Genomic DNA, 17,432 nt, shown 5'->3' with positions numbered 1-17,432 from the left:
CTCCTTGTCCGTGCAGCATTTGGGGGACCAGATTCTGCCTTTGAAAAGAGGGCACCGCTTTTGTCCAGCCCATCCATGCGCATGGCGGGCAGCCCAGGGTGCAACTGCCCCCCTTTCCTTTTTTGGACCTGGAGCAAAAACCTGCCAAGCTGCCCCCCCCCCCCCGTGCTGCTCTGGAGGTTGCCAGGGAATCTCCTTCGCCTGAAGCAGCAGCACAAATGGATGGCATTCCTTCCAAGGCTCTGTGTCTTGTACCAGGTGGCAGGTATCTAATGCGAGCTGAGGCTGCCTTCAATGGGAAAACTCTGGAAATGCTGCCCTAAGAACTGCTGCTGCCCCTGGTATAAAAGCAGAAAGGGAACCCTGACCATGAGTCAGTAGCCCTGGGGAGCTGGCTGTGTGAGGGCCGCAAGCCCCCCCCCCTCCTCTGCTCTCACTTATTTGGGGTCCAGGATACTTTGAGCCAAGTGTCAAAAGGCCTGGGGAAGGCAGTTTTCCAAGCACCTCTGTTTGAAGGCTGGCCAACCCAGCTCCTCTTTAAAGGGGGGTTCACCTATAGCCCACCCACAGGGAGACCTGGGCTGCAGGCAGAGGAGAGCAGCCCCCCTCCAGGGATGGAAGGTGAAGGACCACCACTTGCCTATCTCAGTCAGGGATTCAGCTTCTTCCCCACATCTCATCTGGGCTCTGCTGCTGGGGGGGCTATCAAAGGCCTCTTTGCACTTCAGTTACCCTGCCAGGGAGGGGAGGGGCAAGGCCTTCACCTCTTCCTATTCTTCCTTCTTGCGGTGGGGCAGGCAGGCAGGCAGCCACCTGTGTAGTCCCGTCACCCCCCCCCCCCCAAGCAGGTGGTGGGCTGGCAGAGATCCCTCCTCCTGCGCCAAGTTGCATGGAGGGGGGCTGAGGCTCCAGCCTGCTCCATGCTGCTGCTGCTGCTCCTGTGGCTTCCAAGCTTGCCTGAGAGCAGAGCAGAGGAGGAAATGGAAGAGGGAGGGAGGGAGGAGGACTCTGCATTCTGTGGTGTGTTTGTGGCTTCTCTGCTTTGATCTCCTGCCAGGGAAACCTGGAAGGTCAGGCCAAGTTGCAGCGAAGCTGTGGAGCGCGGAGCACACTGGAATGCAGGAGTGGAGCCTCCCCGCCTGGGCAAGCCACCCAAATCTCTCGCTCTGGGCTGGGGGCTCTCAAGCCGGGCAAAGGCGTAGGGGTGTGTGTGTGGGTGTCATCCTTACTCAACAGAGGAGCTATCGTCGGGGTGGCATCAGCCTTGGCATAACTGCCCTGGACTATTCCGGCAGCAGACCCAAAGAGTTGAAGATGGGGGGGCGGGCAGGGTTGTTTTATGGGCAGGGGCGGGGTGGCTCTGAGAATGATGTGCTTTGAGATCTCCTTTTTGCACCCCCCCTCCAAGTAGGTTAGGCTACTGTGCCCTTTCAGGAGGGGTGGACAAGGATGAGGTTGTTGGGCACAGTTTGTGTGGTCAAAACTACACAAAAGGCCGGAGAGGAAGGGAAAGACTTCATGCAACACTGCAGAGGGTTGAGTTTTCCTTTGAAGAGCAGCGGCCTTTGTGGCCTTTGTGTCGGATGACATGGGATTTGAGGGGCAGTTCCTGCCACTGGAGATGATCTGCCCAAAGCGCTTTGGGGCATCAAGTGAAGGTTTGTCCAGCTCATGGCTGACCTCTGTGGCCAGTGCAAGGAGCTGCGTTTCTTGGGAGGGGATTTTTTCCTCCTCCTTGAGCTGCTGTTGACAGGCTGGGAAGGCAAGCGGGGCTGGAGTTGATTCTCTTTCTGTCTCTCCCTCCATCTTTCCCTCTCCACTTCCTGTAGGCCAAGCGGGCAGTTCAAAGAGGGGCCACAGCTGTCATCTTTGACGTATCTGAGAACCCAGATGCAATTGACCAGGTATGCAGTATCAAGTGTCTTGTGAAAGGGAGGGTGCTCATCATTCGTTTGTACAGTTGTTGGTCCTCTGCTGATGGGGGACTGTTGTTTCCTGGTGAGCCCTGCAATCTGCTTCTTTGCCAGAAAAAGGTTGATTTGTGGGGAGTAGCTTAACCTTTCGCCATTTTGTTCTAGGTTGAACCAGGGCTTGGAAGACCCCCTGAAAAGGCCCATTGTGTATGTGAAAGGAGCAGATGCTGTCAAATTGATGAACATTGTCAACAAGCAGAAGGTTGCCCGTGCCAGGATTCAGCACCGGCCTCCACCGGTAAGGCGACCCGGCAGGCCCCTGTCAGGGGCTTTCTGTGGGCTGCTCCCCTTCTTTATTGCAGCTTGCTAACTGGTGGGCAGAGCCCCGCAAGCCTAGCTGGGATCTTAGTATTTAACCTTAAGTTAACAAAAAATAATAGAAATGTTTAGGAAATTAATCTTCAGATTAAAATATAATTCCTCCCCCCCAGTTGAATAGACTGCAACATGCTCCAGAACACCTCCTCCATTTTCCTTTCTCCCTCCTCCCTTTTCTGGTTGTTTGGCTCAGGTGCTGACCAGGGTCCCCCAAGGACGCACCACTGGACTGACCTCATGGCATCGGTGGAGGGCTGGTCTTCTGAAGTTAGAATTCTGCCTCTTTTCTCACTTCCTCTTTTTTGCAAATGGAGCTGAAGTGTGTAGTTTGTCAAGGTCATTTTTAGGGAAATCTTGGCAAAGCTGAGCTGTAAGATTTTGACCCCAGTGGCACTCTTGCCTCGCTCCAGGGAAGGCTGAGCATACAGATATCACTTCCGGCTGGCCGACGCTTCCAGAAACATTCTTCAGGGCCTTTCACCTCTTAGTACTAGACAGTTAAAAGCAGCCACCCTCCCCCTCCCCTGCCTTCAGAAGAGCCTAATGAAATCCAACGCAATTGCATTTCTAGTGGCATGCTCTAGAAATGGCTCTTGCAGTTAACAGCTGCATGGGAAAGAAGTCTTGTCACCTCCAAATGAAGAGGGCCACAGTTATCAGTGGATGCCCTGAAGCCAGTAGCTGGTGGAAGAAAGAGTCGCCAGCCCAGACAGAGGCTTGTGGAGCTGGACATAGCAATTCCTAGTAGGAGGCCGGGCAGGGGGATTGGGTCTTGGTGGGCAGGTGGGTGATGGTTGCTCAAAAAGGCACGAGTGAATGGGCAAAGTCCTTGTATTGGGGGTGGGGTGGGGTCTTTGAAAGCGCCTTTCCATGAAAACTAATCTCACAGGAGCAAATCACTTCCCAATGAAAAGTTGAGGCTTTCATATGTGAAAGCCCTCTTCTAAAGCTGGCTTGATTCAGTCATGAAAATGTTTGCTCAGAGATTTTAGTAATGGGGAAGGGTGCTGATTTCAACTCTTGATGCATCACAGAAGAGAAATGGACTGAATTAGCACCAGGCTTTGGGATGTAGAATTCCCTTTCACAGAGTGAGAGCACAGAGAACTATTTTATGCAGAGTCAGACCTTTGGTCTATCTAGTTTAGTATCATTGACGCTGCCGAGCAGTGAGCTTCTCTGCGATTCTTCAAGCCACAGATCTTTCCCAGTGCTACCTGAAGTTGTCAGGAATTGAACCCAGACCTTTTGTGCCCAAGGCACGTAGGAGGCAAGGATTGTGAACCAGGTCTCTGAGGTGGGGTTTCACCTGGCATTCAGCTCACTTCCAGCCAGGGACAAATCTTTGCAAACAGACACACTTGTCAGAGGAATAGGAAACAGGTTCTGTGCATGCACAAGCCCTGGAGAATTTCTTATGAAAGCTTTCAGCAAACTCTGAAACCTCGGGATTCCTTTTGGAGTCTTTTGGGTGTGGCGTACCTCAAACTTTAACCGTTCCAGTTTAGTTCTACATGTTAGCTGCTGCTGCCAGCTGAAAAATCTCTGCCTGCTTTGAATGTAACCAAAAGGCATATGTCATTGAGCTGGAAAAAAGCTAACCTTGCTGATCTTTGTCCATCTCTTGCCTCCTCCTCTCCCTGATTTTTCTTCTAAGCAACCTACCGAATACTTCGACATGGGGATTTTCTTGGCCTTTTTCGTGGTGGTCTCTCTCGTGTGCCTTGTTCTTCTGGTCAAGATCAAACTGAAGCAGCGCCGGAGCCAGGTAAGTAAGAGCTGCCTGGCTGGGAAGGTGAATCACTTCCTCTGGAGTAGAGAGGCTGCTCTGGAAAGGTGGCAGCAGGCAGCTTCCTGGCAAGAAATGCTTTGGCCTCCGCTGGCCTTGGGGTGTGAGGGACCTTCTGGGCAGACCTGCCCTACTGCTGCCTCTGGCTTTGTGAGGTGGGCCTAGAGTCTGCCCAGGGCTGGCCAATTTAATGGGCCAGGCGGGAGTCTTGGCTTCCTCCTTGCCATTTCAACAAAGCCCGAAGCACCAGTCCTGTCCTGATGGAGGCTCCTGCAGTGGGAAAGCAGGCTGCAAGGAGACAAAAAGAACTGGAGAAGGCGAGGGATTTCAAAGGGAAGAGGGGAAAAGGCACCTTCTGGAGGCAGCGGGTAGAAACACGCAGGGTTGGTCAAGATCCCTGGGGTAAACAGTCTCTGGGTGAAAAGAAAAGTGGCTCCTCTTCTGGCTTGGGAACTGAAGGCGGCCTCAAAGGATCACCTCTGCTTTCGTTTGACTGGTCAATGTAGTTTGGAAATGTCCTCGGTTATGTTTTGGGAGTTGGTTGAATTAGCACAGGCAGGTTTATGGCATTGTTGGCAAATGCATTTGTAGTAATTTCAAAGCCTTCCTGACGTGCTAATGTCGATTGCTCTTGCTCTTGCATTTCCTGGAGGGTCCCATTGGCAGCCATGCCTGAGTTGCTGGCAGGGACAGCCTCATGGCATGTGGATCCTCAGTCAGTGCCAGTCAGTGCCATCCTAAATGGGGAGGGAGGGAGGCTTGCCCCAAGTGCAAATGCAACCAGTGGGGGCTCACGGTGCCGGAGGGGTGTTGCCCAGATCCTCCATGCTTCAGGATGGGCTCTCTGCAGGCAACAGGCCCTGCATTGCACTACTTTGAGGTGGGGAACAGCTCCAGCCCCCCCCCCCGATGTTGGCCTCAGATCCCCATTGTCTTTGGTCGTTGGCCATATGAGCTGCTGCTGAGGGGAGCTGGGGCTCAGCAGCGTGAGATTAGTTGCGATGGCCCTTGGGGGGTGCCTTCCATCTGTACCATTCTGTGATTCCGTTAACATCTGGAGGAAGTCCATACTGTGGCCCAGTGGAAAGGAGGAGATAAGTCCACTCCCACCCCCTTCACGGCATGTGTCATGCCCAGCCATTGCTTTACCCCTGGGCCTGACCCTGGCGCTGAGAATGTCATGCAGGGGTTGAGTGAATGGGGGCTGCCACTATGGGGCTGCCCTGCTTCTGCATCCCAGGAATGCCCTTGTCTTTCCCCTGTTGCAGAATTCCATGAACAGGCTTGCTGTGCAGGCCCTTGAGAAGATGGAGACACGGAAGTTCAAGTCTAAGCTGAAAGGGCCCAGCGAAGGCAGCTGCGGGGCCCTGGACACGCTGAGCAGCAGCTCCACCTCTGACTGCGCCATTTGCCTCGAGAAGTACCTGGATGGGGAGGTAAGAAAGAGAGCAGGTGGCCTTTCTTTGCCATAGAAAAAGCACACGTTCTACTCATGCGAAAACACCAGGCAGGCCCCACAAATAACCCAGGGATGCATTTAAAATAAAAGGACACGTTCTACTTATGTAAAAACACGCTGATTCCCGGACCGTACGTGGGCCAGATTGAGAAGGCGATTGGGCCGGATTCGGCCCCCGGATCTTAGTTTGCCTACCCCTGATCTAGGGTGTTAACACTTTCTGCGCTGCTTTTCATCAGAAGCTTCTAGCAAGGCAGCTGGCCTCCCTGTTGCTGTTGGTGGGTGTCTTGAGTGTGCTGTGACAAGAGAGCCTCTGGCATCTGCTTGCAACACAAGAGTCTTCCTGGCTGCATGGCGGAGGGGGGGGGGCCCTGTTCTGCAAGGAAAAGGGGCTTTGGGCCCTATTCATACCATTTGCTGCCCTTTGAGGGGGCACCTGGCTGAGCATCTCCCTGTCACCTGAGCTTGCCAGGATGTGCGCCTGGTCGTCCTGGTTTGAGAAGCCGCATCCAGCCCAATCTCTGAGCTTTTCTGAATGAGCCAAAAGCCAGCTAGACAAAGGCCCCGTCCATGGCTGCTTCCACCCCTTCAGCTCCCGTTTGCTTCCACAGGAGCTGCGTGTCATTCCCTGCGCTCATCGGTTCCACAGGAAGTGTGTGGACCCGTGGCTTTTGCAGCACCACACCTGCCCGCATTGCCGCCACAACATCATTGGTGAGTCCAGGCACTTGCTGTGTTCTGTAGCACTGCACGTGTTCCAGGGGAAGAGGAAGATGAGGTCCATTCCTGCCCACCAAGGGAGATGGCTCTTGCTCTCATCTCCCTGGAAGGCTAAATGGACAAATACTTGGGAGTAGAGCTGGAACGGGAGGGGAAATGCACCTTCCAGCATGGTAGGACATCTTTGTTGAAGCCTCTCCCCCCCTGGAGTTCTTTGGGTGGTCTGCAGGGGCGTCTGGTGGGCAGGTGCCCCGTGCCCTTGCTGCAAGAGCCTTCTCTGACTCGTCTTTCATCTTTCTGCACAGAGCAAAAGAAGGGTGCCACCGGCCAGGTGTGCGACGACCTTGCCAATCAGATGCGCAGCCGTCAGCACCAGCAGCGCATGATCCTGCCCGTCCATTACCCGGGCCGAGTGCACAGAGCCAGCCAGGTCACCACTTACCCCACACGAACCAGCATGGACCCCCACGGGAACCCTATTACCGTCCTGACAGTGGACCGGCACGGGGAGGCCCCGGCCTTCCTCCGGAGCTACCAGCCCATCCACTTGGACCATGCTCTGAACGCGCACCAGTGCGGGGTGGAGCACAGGGCCTACCCAGCCATTCACACCTTCCGAAGGCCCAAGTTCAGCAGCCACCACTTCTCCAAGCCAGCTTGCTTCTCCCAGTACGAGACCATGTTCCAGCACTACTATTTCCAAGGCCTTAGCTACCCAGAGCAGAATGGACAGCTGCCCCTGGGCGTCGCTGCCAAGGGCCCCTCGCATGCCTTCCAGCCTGTGGGCGGTGGGGGCGGCAGCGGCAGGCTCTTCGCCCCTGTGGTCCACGTTGCGCCTTCCTCCCGCCTGGAGAGCGGCAGCACCTCCAGTTTCAGCTGCTACCACGGCCACCGCTCCGTCTGCAGCGGCTACCTGGCCGACGGCCCTGGGAGCGATAGCAGCAGCAGCAGCGGCAGCAGCTCGGGCCCCTGCCATTGCTCCTCCAGCGACTCCGTGGTGGACTGCACCGAGGTCAGCAACCAGGGAGTCTATGGGAGCTGCTCCACCTTCCGCAGCTCCCTGAGCAGTGACTATGACCCGTACATCTACCGCAGCAAAAGTCCCTGTCGGGGGGGTGAGGTGGGTGGGGCAAGCAGAGGGACCATGGTTCTTCTGGAAGGGCCCCCTGCTCCAAACGTGGTGGATGGCGACTGCCTGCCTGTGCTGGCCACTTCTGCAGGGGACCAGCTCTCCAACTGCAGCCTGGAGATGAACTACAGCAGCAACTCCTCGCTAGAGCACCGGGAGCCTCCAGGCACCATCCCCGAGGGGGGAGGGCTAGAGGGCCTGGCGGGGGGAGCCAGCCGGACCTGCAGAGGACTCCGGGAGCCAGCTTGCGCCTGCTGCTTTGAGGCCCCTCCTGCACCCCGGGAGTCGCTGGGCAGGGCAGCTGAGTGCAGCATGCTGCTTCTTGGGCCGCCTCTTTGGGCAGGGTGTGGCTCTGGGCGAGAGCCGCAGGCAGGAAGAAGCCAAGATCTGTACAGTATTAGGACAGAGGGGGGGACATGCGAGGCTGTGCCCTGTTGCTTCTATGAAGAGAAGCAGGTGGCCAGCAACAGCTGCCTGACTCAGCCTGGCTGCTATGCCGCCGAGGACTATGCTGTCAACGTGCAGTACACGCCGTGCCCAGAGGACTCCTCTGCCTTGCCAGGCTGCTACGTGGGGGGATGTGACCTGGGTCAGCGCATCTCCATAATTCCCGAGGACCGGGACTGTGAGCTGCCCCTGCCTCACACGGATTGCCACCGAGGCAGCAGCCGCTCTTGGGAGGAGCCACGTGGAACAGCAGCCGCAAACCAACTCTGCCTGGGTCCAGGGGAGGCCCACAGAGAGCTGTTGCAGGATCAGCCGGGGGACTTACTGCAAGGAGAAGCCCTGGGGCTCTTTCCCAGCCCCCTCCTGAGCTGTCCTGAGGCGGCAGCAGCAGGAGGCACCCAGATGGGGGGTAAGTCAGCAGCTCCAGCAGGTGTGCAGGAAAGGTGTTGCAGGTGGGACACCAGCTCTTTAATCTGCATAGATGCTTCATGAGGGATGGCGAACTCTGAAATGTGTTCCTGCTGGACGTTGGGCAGAGCAGCCTGCCAGGCTCTTACCTGGCCCTGCTGGCAGTGTGCTGGCGGTGGGGCGGTGGGGTGGGGTGGCGTGTCACTTTGACACCTGCCTTTGTGCATGCAGGAGCACACAACCCATGGCAAGGTCCCAAGCAGAAAGAAGGAACGGACGCTACTGCACAGGGTGTGGGGCTTCCAGGGAAGCAGATTTGGCTAAACTGTGGGTTGCTACATTTCAGCCGCTTGTAGTTGCTGTGGAAGCCCTCCCCTCTGGCTGCCTACTCGAGGCACTTCCTTTGTCTTTTCAGGCTGTGATCCTCCAGGCCCAGGCCAGGTTGGTGACTAATGAGAGCAGGAGCCTGTCTTTGTGCCTCGCAATCTCTGCTGGACTTCAAAATTGTCTTTAGCTTTTGCTCACCCATTGAAGTGGTCAACTGGAGAAGGCACCTTCCGCAGTGTGCATTGCAGCCTCTATGCCACAAAGTGTTTGTAACAAGCCACCGTGCCACTTCTGCCACCTCCTGCAGCTGGGCAGGAGCCCAGAGAGGGCCATCAAGCCCCGCTGCCTGCAGAGATCATCTGGGCCTGCCTTAGAAAGCAAACGGCACCTTGAAGCAAAAGAAGTCCAAAGGAGTGGCAGCAATGAGGATGGCTGCGAGGGGGCAGGGAAAGCAGGCTGGCTGCGGAGTGCCCCTTCCTCCTCACAGCCAGTCCAGCACCAGTCAAGGAGTTGGGGGCAGCAGTCAGGAGCGTTCTGGAGCATAGCACCTTCCAGGATAGCTTCACCTGCCCCCAGAAGATGAGGGGTCGGGGGACCAATGAATGTTTCCAAGGAGCACACCTGCCGCAGTAATCTCAGGGGTCTTCTGAAACAGGAAAGGGCTTTGGGGGATGATGCGGGAGCCTGGTGCTGCTCTTCCGAGGGGTGTGTTGGTTAAGGCTGGACCTAAGCCCTGCCTTGTGTCCGCTGCTGCAGAGATGGTTGCTGCCACTGCTCTGAGGCCCGTGCCTTGTGCCTGCCTGCGCTCATGCCCCGGCAGGCAGAGATCCCTCCCTCTTTTTCTGTTGATGCATGTTGTCACTTGCTTCCAATTGTTAATCGTTTCCTGTGGAAACAATGGCTTCTGTCTCCCATAGGCATGATTCCAAAGGGCACCTGGTCTGCGTGGGCAGGACCTCAGGGAATGCCACTGTTTGGGGTCTGTGGATGCATGCTGTATGCGGGCTGCTTCTATCTTCTCTGTGATGTCTGTGATGGACATTTTGCTAAACTGTGTCCAAAATGTGGATTGTGGGAGGAGGGTGTTTAATGTTTTCTTAATGGAATGTGCCTAGAACTCTCTCCCTGCCCCAGCCTCAGTTTAATTTACTAAAACCAATGGCACTGTGTGATTCAGAAAGGTACCTAACCTCTCCATTTGTGCCCAGCTCATGAAAATAAAAATAAAGCTTGAATAGTATAAATTTCAAAGAGCTCTTAACCTGTTCTAGGTTAAACGAACAGACCCTAGTGTTTTACCCATCAGTAATTATTAACTCAGCATTGTACACGTTCACCAAGTGAAGTTCCCTGGTGAGCTGCAGTCCCTCTCAGCCGTGTGTTTGTGTGTGCAAGGGGAGCACAGGGAAGGAAAATGGGTTCTGTTTTGATTTCTGCATATGAGATCAAAGCCAAGGTGAGGGCCTGGCCCATGGGACTCCTCGCCTCATGCTCTTATGATCTCTGCTGTGACGTAGGCAGGATCTGCAACCACACAGCAGCATTCCAGAAGGTTCTGGAGCTTAGAAGAGCTTGCAGCCCTGTTCCAGAGTGGGGGGACCCCTGTGCCAGCTGACTTCCTCAAGTCAGGGGGCTCCACTTTCTCCTCAGTTTCTTTTCAAGCAAGACTCTCTCCCTCTCTCTCTCTTTACAAATATTTATCCTCAAAATATATTTCATTTCACTTTATTTCCTGTCATTGAATATATGTGTGTCATCCAAAGCGAGAAAGGAGAGAAGGAACTGAATTTGGAAACTTTCCTTTTTGAGTACCTCAGTTTCTATCTGCTTTCATAGAATTATAGAGTTGGAAATGACCCTCAGGGTCATCTAGTCCAACCCCCTTGCAATGCAGGAATCCATGGTTTTGCCTTCATTTTTTTAATGTCCAAAATTGTGGCTTCTGCACTTTACAGGGTGCCACTTTCAAGTGGGAACACCCCCTGTGCCTGGCAGAAATGTGCTCCGCTGAGGTCCATCTCAGGAAGGTTTTTCAGAAGGGAACATGGGGCTGAACCCTGTTGTGGCCCCTGCCCAGCCACAGTTCTCTATGTTGGGTGACCATCTTGCTGAAGGCTGTTGCCTCAACTCCTGTTTGTATCCCATCCAAGTGCTGCCAGGTTTGTCAATCCCCAAGTTTTGTGATGATACCGACTGGGGCCAACAGTGTTTGAGCTCAAAATGGCACAAGGCTGATAGCAAGAACTGTCATATCCCCAAAACTGCACAATGATCGGTTCCAACCTCAGTTTTTGCCTTCCTCAGTCGGCCCAGCAATCTGTTTTTTTGGGATGCTCAGACACCTCCATTCACAACTCGTGCTTTGGGCAGCCTAGAGCCAGTGTGTCATCATTTCCAGTGATGACTGAGACTTCCATATCCACGATGACTCCACAGTTCACCCTCCTCAGCTTGGTGCTGAAAAACGTGTGCAGCCAGCCTCACACTGATCAATCCTCAGTAACGAGCATCCTCAGTACAGACAATCTTGGTACCTAGGACACTCTGGTTTCCTCTTTGTACTTGAGGCATGTGGTTTAAATGCAGGCACCTTCTTGTCTCTCTGAATGGATGATAACGGAGTCCTGGCATTTCATCCAAGTCTTCGTACCAGGCAGAGATACAGATTTATTCCCACCACAGGTTGCTTGTGGTCTTGGTATACTAACCCCCTGGGTGCCTGGACACACAGCACATGCAGTATAGATGCTTTAACACAAAGGACATTGTCTGGATCTTGTACCTTTATAGATGGCATCTCAATGCATACCAGGAACCATACAGATGCATCTTGCATAAGGGCAGTTTCTAGCAAACATTACTGGTTTGTGGGAATGATCTAGCCTGGGCCTTGGAACCCAGCACACCTGTGTAGATAATCTTGTGGACTTCTGCAAACAGCAGCAGATCTGGTCCCTGCTCTAGAACTTAAATGAATTCTGCAGTCTTGGTACCTGGGTCATTTCTGAATGATTAATATCTATGAAGATATTAGAAGAAGATATTAGATATTAGAAGAGGGGTGAATTCATTTCACTATGTTAAAGTTTGTGGGTCGTTAATCCTTTGACCCACTGAGCCTGCTGCAACGGCCCTGCAATAAATGTGATTTATTGCCACTACGACAAACTCCAGTGGCACCCACACGCTTCCACTCGCGCGCTGCCACTCTCCTCAGTTGCCGGATAATAGCGGAGTTCATTCGCAGTGTAAAATGGCTTGTCTGTGTCGACGTGGTGTCTTCGATAACTCAGCTCGGCACCAGTACTTCTATTCTAACACTATTTAGAAGCATAACAAACAGCAAAGAAAAACCTGCAGAATCTAGCTGCATGCTTGCAGCTTCTGCCTCTAACAAAAACAAAACTACCTTGCTCACATTCTCAGACAGACTGCTCTCCAGAGAGAGCTCAGCCCCCACAGAGCACAGATCAAAGGAAAATACCTGGGTCATGTGGGCAATGCACCCAGTTGATAAGAACGCTCCTGGAGTGTTAACCATAACACACTACCCAGCTGGCAGCTTAGTACCAGAAGTTTTAACAGTCTGCATGCTAATGATGTGCTATAGAATCATAGAATCATAGAGTTGGAAGAGACCACAAGGGCCATCGAGTCCAACCCCCTGCCAAGCAGGAAACACCATCAGAGCACTCCTGACATATGGTTGTCAAGCCTCTGCTTAAAGACCTCCAAAGAAGGAGACTCCACCACACTCCTTGGCAGCAAATTCCACTGTCGAACAGCTCTTACTGTCAGGAAGTTCTTCCTAATGTTTAGGTGGAATCTTCTTTCTTGTAGTTTGGATCCATTGCTCCGTGTCCACTTCTCTGGAGCAGCAGAAAACAACCTTTCTCCCTCCTCTATGTGACATCCTTTTATATATTTGAACATGGCTATCATATCACCCCTTAACCTCCTCTTCTCCAGGCTAAACATGCCCAGCTCCCTTAGCCGTTCTTCATAAGGCATCGTTTCCAGGCCTTTGACCATTTTGGTTGCCCTCCTCTGGACACGTTCCAGTTTGTCAGTGTCCTTCTTGAACTGTGGTGCCCAGAACTGGACACAAAACTGGGTGTCAGCATCTGATGCCAAACTCTACCCTCCATTTTTCACACTTCCCTTTGTTTGCTAGCAATGCTCAGGCACTGCCTCTGATCCTTAGCAGTCATTGGGTAGATCCATTTTGAGTGCCTTCTACTACCCTTAAACAGGTTCAGTGGTTGTTACCCACTTTTCTGTCTTGCACTGATTTCTATCACTAGCACTTTCTTAGAATCTTGTCCATGAGGTCTGACAATCTGGCATCTGTCTTCTAGCAGTGTTTCAGCTCCCAAGCTATGAAGGATACACAGAATTAAGGCTCAAAGCACCAGACAACGAACAGATCTTTTCTGCTCAGTGTCCAACCTGAGCATGTTTAAGCCCTTCCAGGATTGTTTGGACCACCTTGATGGTCAGTACACTTCTTTGCATTTCAGAGACAAACTTGAAAACACCCCTGGGGTATTCAGGCCAATTTCAGATCCTCCAGAGCCTGGGAGTTGATTACTTTTTGCTCTTCATCTAGTCCAACCTCCTGCAATGCAGGAATGTTTTGCCTAATGTGGGCCTCTAACACATGACCATGAGATTAAGTCTCTCATGTTCTACCGGTAATTGAGATTTGCTTTTCTGTGGGGGAAGTCTACATTGGCAACTTTAGGTAACTGAAAGCTAACCCTCATTGGGCAAAAGACATGCTACAAAGTCCAGTGAGCTTGCCTGCCCCACTTGAGCAATGATTAGTTGGTCTGATGTCTTGCCTTGGTGTTTATCGGGAGTGGCCTTTTCCTTTCTGGAACATTCTATGTTGATCCTCATTTTAGATCAATCTTCAGGACTCACTCCAGAATCCGACCTTCTCTTTATAGCCTTCACTTGGGTACTGGTTGATGGCAATACCTAGTGTCTGTGGAGCCTCTCCCTAAGGGCCTCATCGCCTGACTTGCGTGACAGGGGCATCATCTCCTCTCAGGATGCCTGCCTACAGATATGATGTGCCCTTCACAGGACGCACCCTCTCTGAACTCACCCCTGAGACTAGGCCGCAGAACCAGCCAAGTTTCATTCCGGGAGGAACCAGAACTCTTTGGAGTGGCCATCTATGCACCTCTGTACCCACTTTCCTTCCCTGTTGAATGAAGGCCAGGCTCTTATATCGGGGCTGCGGCTTGCTCCAAGGAATGGCAGGAGAGGCCGGAGGTGTGCAGTGGCCATGGAGCTTCCCTGCTTGAGTGCAGGGGCTGCAAGCTCTTCTAAGCCCTTCCCAAATGCTTTCTGCACAGGTGAAGATCCCACCTGAGTGTGACAATGCGGGGAATCACTCAGAAAGTGGCAACAGGTAAGCACCCTGGTTATGGGGCACTTGTGGCCTCCTGCTGATGTTGTTGGGTCTCCTGCTTCTTCCATCATCCCCAGCCAGGACAGCCAGAGGTCAGGGACGAGGAGAGGGTGTAATCCCAACAGCAGGTTTCCCAGCCCTGAGGTCAGTCTCAGGATCAAGGCAGGAACAGGCTCCTCTGTGGAGTTTGCGTGCCTTGGACACTTTGCAGTTGGACCTGAAGAGCTGGGTTAGAAAGTCTCTCTCCTCGCTTGCTCCTCACCCCCAGTAACAAGGGTGCTTCCAGTTTCTGGCTGCTGCATGTCTTCATTTCCTCGTCCTAGAGCTTCATGACAAAGGTTTTGTAATGGTCAGTACAATAGATGTTTTTAATCCAAAATGCCTTCCTATTTAATTAATTGTTGCCAATTTGATGGGCTCATGAGGCACTATTTAAAAAAAAAACTTTTTTAAGAAAATGAAACTTCTGTAGCACTTAAAACAGTTTTGTATAAAATGTACTGTAAAGATTTGTAATATGGTTAAAGGGCTCTTTCTCCATTACTATTTTTAATGTTTCTAAGGCTATGAAACAATTTGTGTACATTCTGTATATGTATAGCAGCACATTTCATTTATGGAAAGATGTTCTCAGAATATTTATTTACTAATATATTTATCTTAAGCCATGTCCTATGTTGAGTGTGTGATGTTATTGTCTAAATAATAATAATAATAATAATAATAATAATAATAATTGAAAATCACTAACAGGAAGCCTGTAAATACACAGTAATTGCACACAAAGATTTTGCAATGTTTGCCGACCAAAAAGTGATTTTACAACAAATTGTAGCTCTACAGTTTTGTAACAAAAGTGTACAAATGTCTGTTTAACCCCCCTCCCTTCAATACAGTTTTATTGTCTAACTTGAAATACATCTGAAATACAGTTTTTGTCATGTTCTGATCCGAGACTGGGATCCCACAGAAAAAGAGGCACGTCTGGTCAAAGGTTGCTGGGCTGAGGGGAGCACTGAGGGAGCAGAAAGGCAGGCAGGCAGGCACCTTGGATGCCTCTGGCACCAGGCTCCCCTGCTTTGAGAGCCTTCAGCCTTGAAGGGCAGCCAACCTCTGGCCTGAAGGCAGGCACACTGCAGCCTCCCTTCTGAAAAAGCCCGGCATTGCCAGACTGGTCATGGGTGGCGGGAGGGGCTCTGGTCCTTATAGACCCTGGTAGTCTGGGAGGCTCCTGTCCAACAGCTCAGGTGGGGGGGGGGTCACCCTACGTCCAGCAGCAGGTCTGAGCCCTGAACCAGCTTATCCTCTGATGTCACTGCAGCTCCATGTCTGATTGCTGCTAGAAGCAGGACTCGTGACATTAACTTGAAAGAGGTCTCCATCCTCTCTTCTTTTACACTCAGTGGATGAATGCACCAGAAAGGGAGCTAGTCATGTTACGAATTTCTCGAATCTTCCAGATGCTGAATTGCACGGGGGGGGGGGGACCTCAGCCATGTGGCCATTTTGGAGTCTATTCTTGGCCGTGAGTCTCCCTCCAAGAGAGAAAGAATTATGTTAAATAGCATAGAAATGGCAACATAAATTTATTCAGTGTGGAACAGAGAGATGTTGGAAGTGACCTCTCTCTCACCCCATCCAAATGGGCTCATTGTCCAGCAATATAAGAACATAAGAATTGGTCACACTTAAGCTTTCTGTTTCTGTCTTCTTCCTTGAGGTTGGGGCTGTTTTGGGCTGGGATTCCTTTGCTGAGATTAACGTATGTGGCTCTCTATCCTAGTTGAAGAAACCATGATACTGGGGGACGAATGTACAGGACAGGTAGAAAGCAATATTGGGATAAACGTCACCTGAGCCTGAAAGTTTCCAGGCTGATCTGGCCAAGCAAGGGGGCCTTAGAAGAGCTGAAAATCTGAGGCCTGACCACATATGTCATAGTGTCTTGTAGCAGTGGAGAGCGCATCTCGTTTGCTTGCCGTCCTTGAAGTGCAAGGCTTTTTCCAAGCAAGGTGGAGGTGCTCTTAAATCCACTGCAAATCTACCCTCATGTGCAGGAAATAACCAAGTCTCACATATTAGACAGAAAATTAAATTCTACTGAGTGTACAGTGGTACCTCTGGTTACGTACTTAATTTGTTCTGGAGGTCCGTTCTTAATCTGAAACTGTTCTTAACCTGAGATACCACTTTAGCTAATGGGACCTCCTGCTGCTGCCACCGCACAATTTCTGTTCTCATCCTGAAGCAAAGTTCTTAACCCAAGGTACTATTTCTGGGTTAGCGGAGTCTGTAACCTGAAGTGGATGTAACCTGAAGCATAAGTAACCCGAGGTACCACTGTATTTCAGTGGTTCCTTAAGCCAATGGATTGAAAACCAGGAGAAAAGAGAGGTGACTATATTTTTTCAATAGCTAAGGGAGAAGCCTCACAAAACCTGAAAAAGTACAAGTCCATATTGTAATTCCATCCAGCGCAAGGCCTTGTGCACTGTTGCTGCACCAAACAACAGCCTGAAGCTTGGAACTGCTGCTGCAGAGATGTCTGGTGATATGTTGAGCAGTGGCCGGGGGGTAGGGCTTGGGGGAAAGTTGACTGCCATCTTGAAATGACAGTGGAATTACTTGGGTGGGTGAAATACCCCTTAGCTTGTGTCAGGCTCGTGACAAAACACTCTGGTTGCCATGTTGGGGTTTAATGTCAGATTTATCTGCACTGAAATAAAAGCAGTTTAAAAACAGTCTTGATATCAAAGTATCATAGGATTTGCAAATAATTTCAAAGTGCAACAAGGATGCAGTAATTCCCTGAAACTTAGGGCTGCCTTGATTTTAGGCAAAGTTTCTCTCTTCATAAGCAGAGAAATCTCAAACAAGATTTGTAACAGTTATTTTTAGTGAATTTTTGGTGCAAATTAAATACAGAGCCAAGTAAAATACAAAAAGCATAGCTATACAGGATAATGAGACCTCATAAACGGCTTTCTGCATATATATGAATGACAAGACTTCTACGCCAGCTTGTTGAAGTACATCTGAAGGAAGAAAAAGAAATTACCAGCCACTCAGTTTTCTATAAGAAACAGAATGTGTACTAAGTATGTATGTTATTCTATGTCTATTAGACATTTGCATCTGTTAGGCGGCTTACATAAAACAACACAGATAAAATACAAAAAGATAAAGCATATAAAAGATTATAAAAGACATTTGTTTAATTGCTTTTTGACTATTTTTAGCTTTTTGCATTTTTATCTGTGTTCTTTTAATTTGTGTAAACCACCTTCTGTGCCAGGTCTGGAGAAAATGCAGGCTATAAATAGATATAATAATAAAAATGTTGAGAATTCATTAGTTACTGAATCTTAATTTTCAGACTGGCAGTTTTGTTTCCTGCAGATGCACACAAAATATGGCCTAACGTGTTTCAGCTAAGATGC

The 17,432-nt window shown here is 51.0% G+C and overlaps 2 protein-coding genes across 13 annotated transcripts in view; one reads left to right on the top strand and one right to left on the bottom strand.

Moving 5' to 3' along the window:
* Window positions 1-14,908, top strand: part of ZNRF3 (zinc and ring finger 3) — a 69,388-nt gene extending 54,480 nt beyond the window's left edge. The window contains exons 3-9 of one of the 2 annotated variants that reach the window (XM_028709155.2): window positions 1,830-1,904; window positions 2,080-2,211; window positions 3,949-4,059; window positions 5,349-5,516; window positions 6,151-6,253; window positions 6,565-8,244; window positions 8,659-14,908. In XM_028709155.2, the coding sequence (XP_028564988.2) occupies window positions 1,830-1,904; window positions 2,080-2,211; window positions 3,949-4,059; window positions 5,349-5,516; window positions 6,151-6,253; window positions 6,565-8,244; window positions 8,659-8,696 (2,307 nt within the window). In that variant the 3' untranslated portion in view covers window positions 8,697-14,908. Of the gene's footprint in view, window positions 1-1,829; window positions 1,905-2,079; window positions 2,212-3,948; window positions 4,060-5,348; window positions 5,517-6,150; window positions 6,254-6,564 lie in introns of both variants that reach the window. The other variant, XM_028709154.2, reaches the window with a different exon arrangement.
* A 1,772-nt stretch (window positions 14,909-16,680) lies between these two features.
* Window positions 16,681-17,432, bottom strand: part of KNTC1 (kinetochore associated 1) — a 94,949-nt gene continuing 94,197 nt past the window's right edge. For all 11 annotated transcript variants that reach the window (XR_013390956.1, XM_077920049.1, XM_028711173.2 and 8 more), the window contains one exon: window positions 16,681-17,027. Coding sequence is in view for 10 of the 11 variants with exons in the window: in XM_077920049.1 (XP_077776175.1) it covers window positions 17,004-17,027 (24 nt within the window). In the remaining variant the exon portion in view is untranslated. The remainder of the gene's footprint in view (window positions 17,028-17,432) is intronic.

Source organism: Podarcis muralis, chromosome 16 (genome assembly GCF_964188315.1).
Source record: "Podarcis muralis chromosome 16, rPodMur119.hap1.1, whole genome shotgun sequence".
NCBI lineage: Eukaryota > Metazoa > Chordata > Lepidosauria > Squamata > Lacertidae > Podarcis > Podarcis muralis.
The sequence above is the reverse complement of the archived record's forward strand: the minus strand, read 5'-3'. Positions and strand labels throughout refer to the sequence as shown.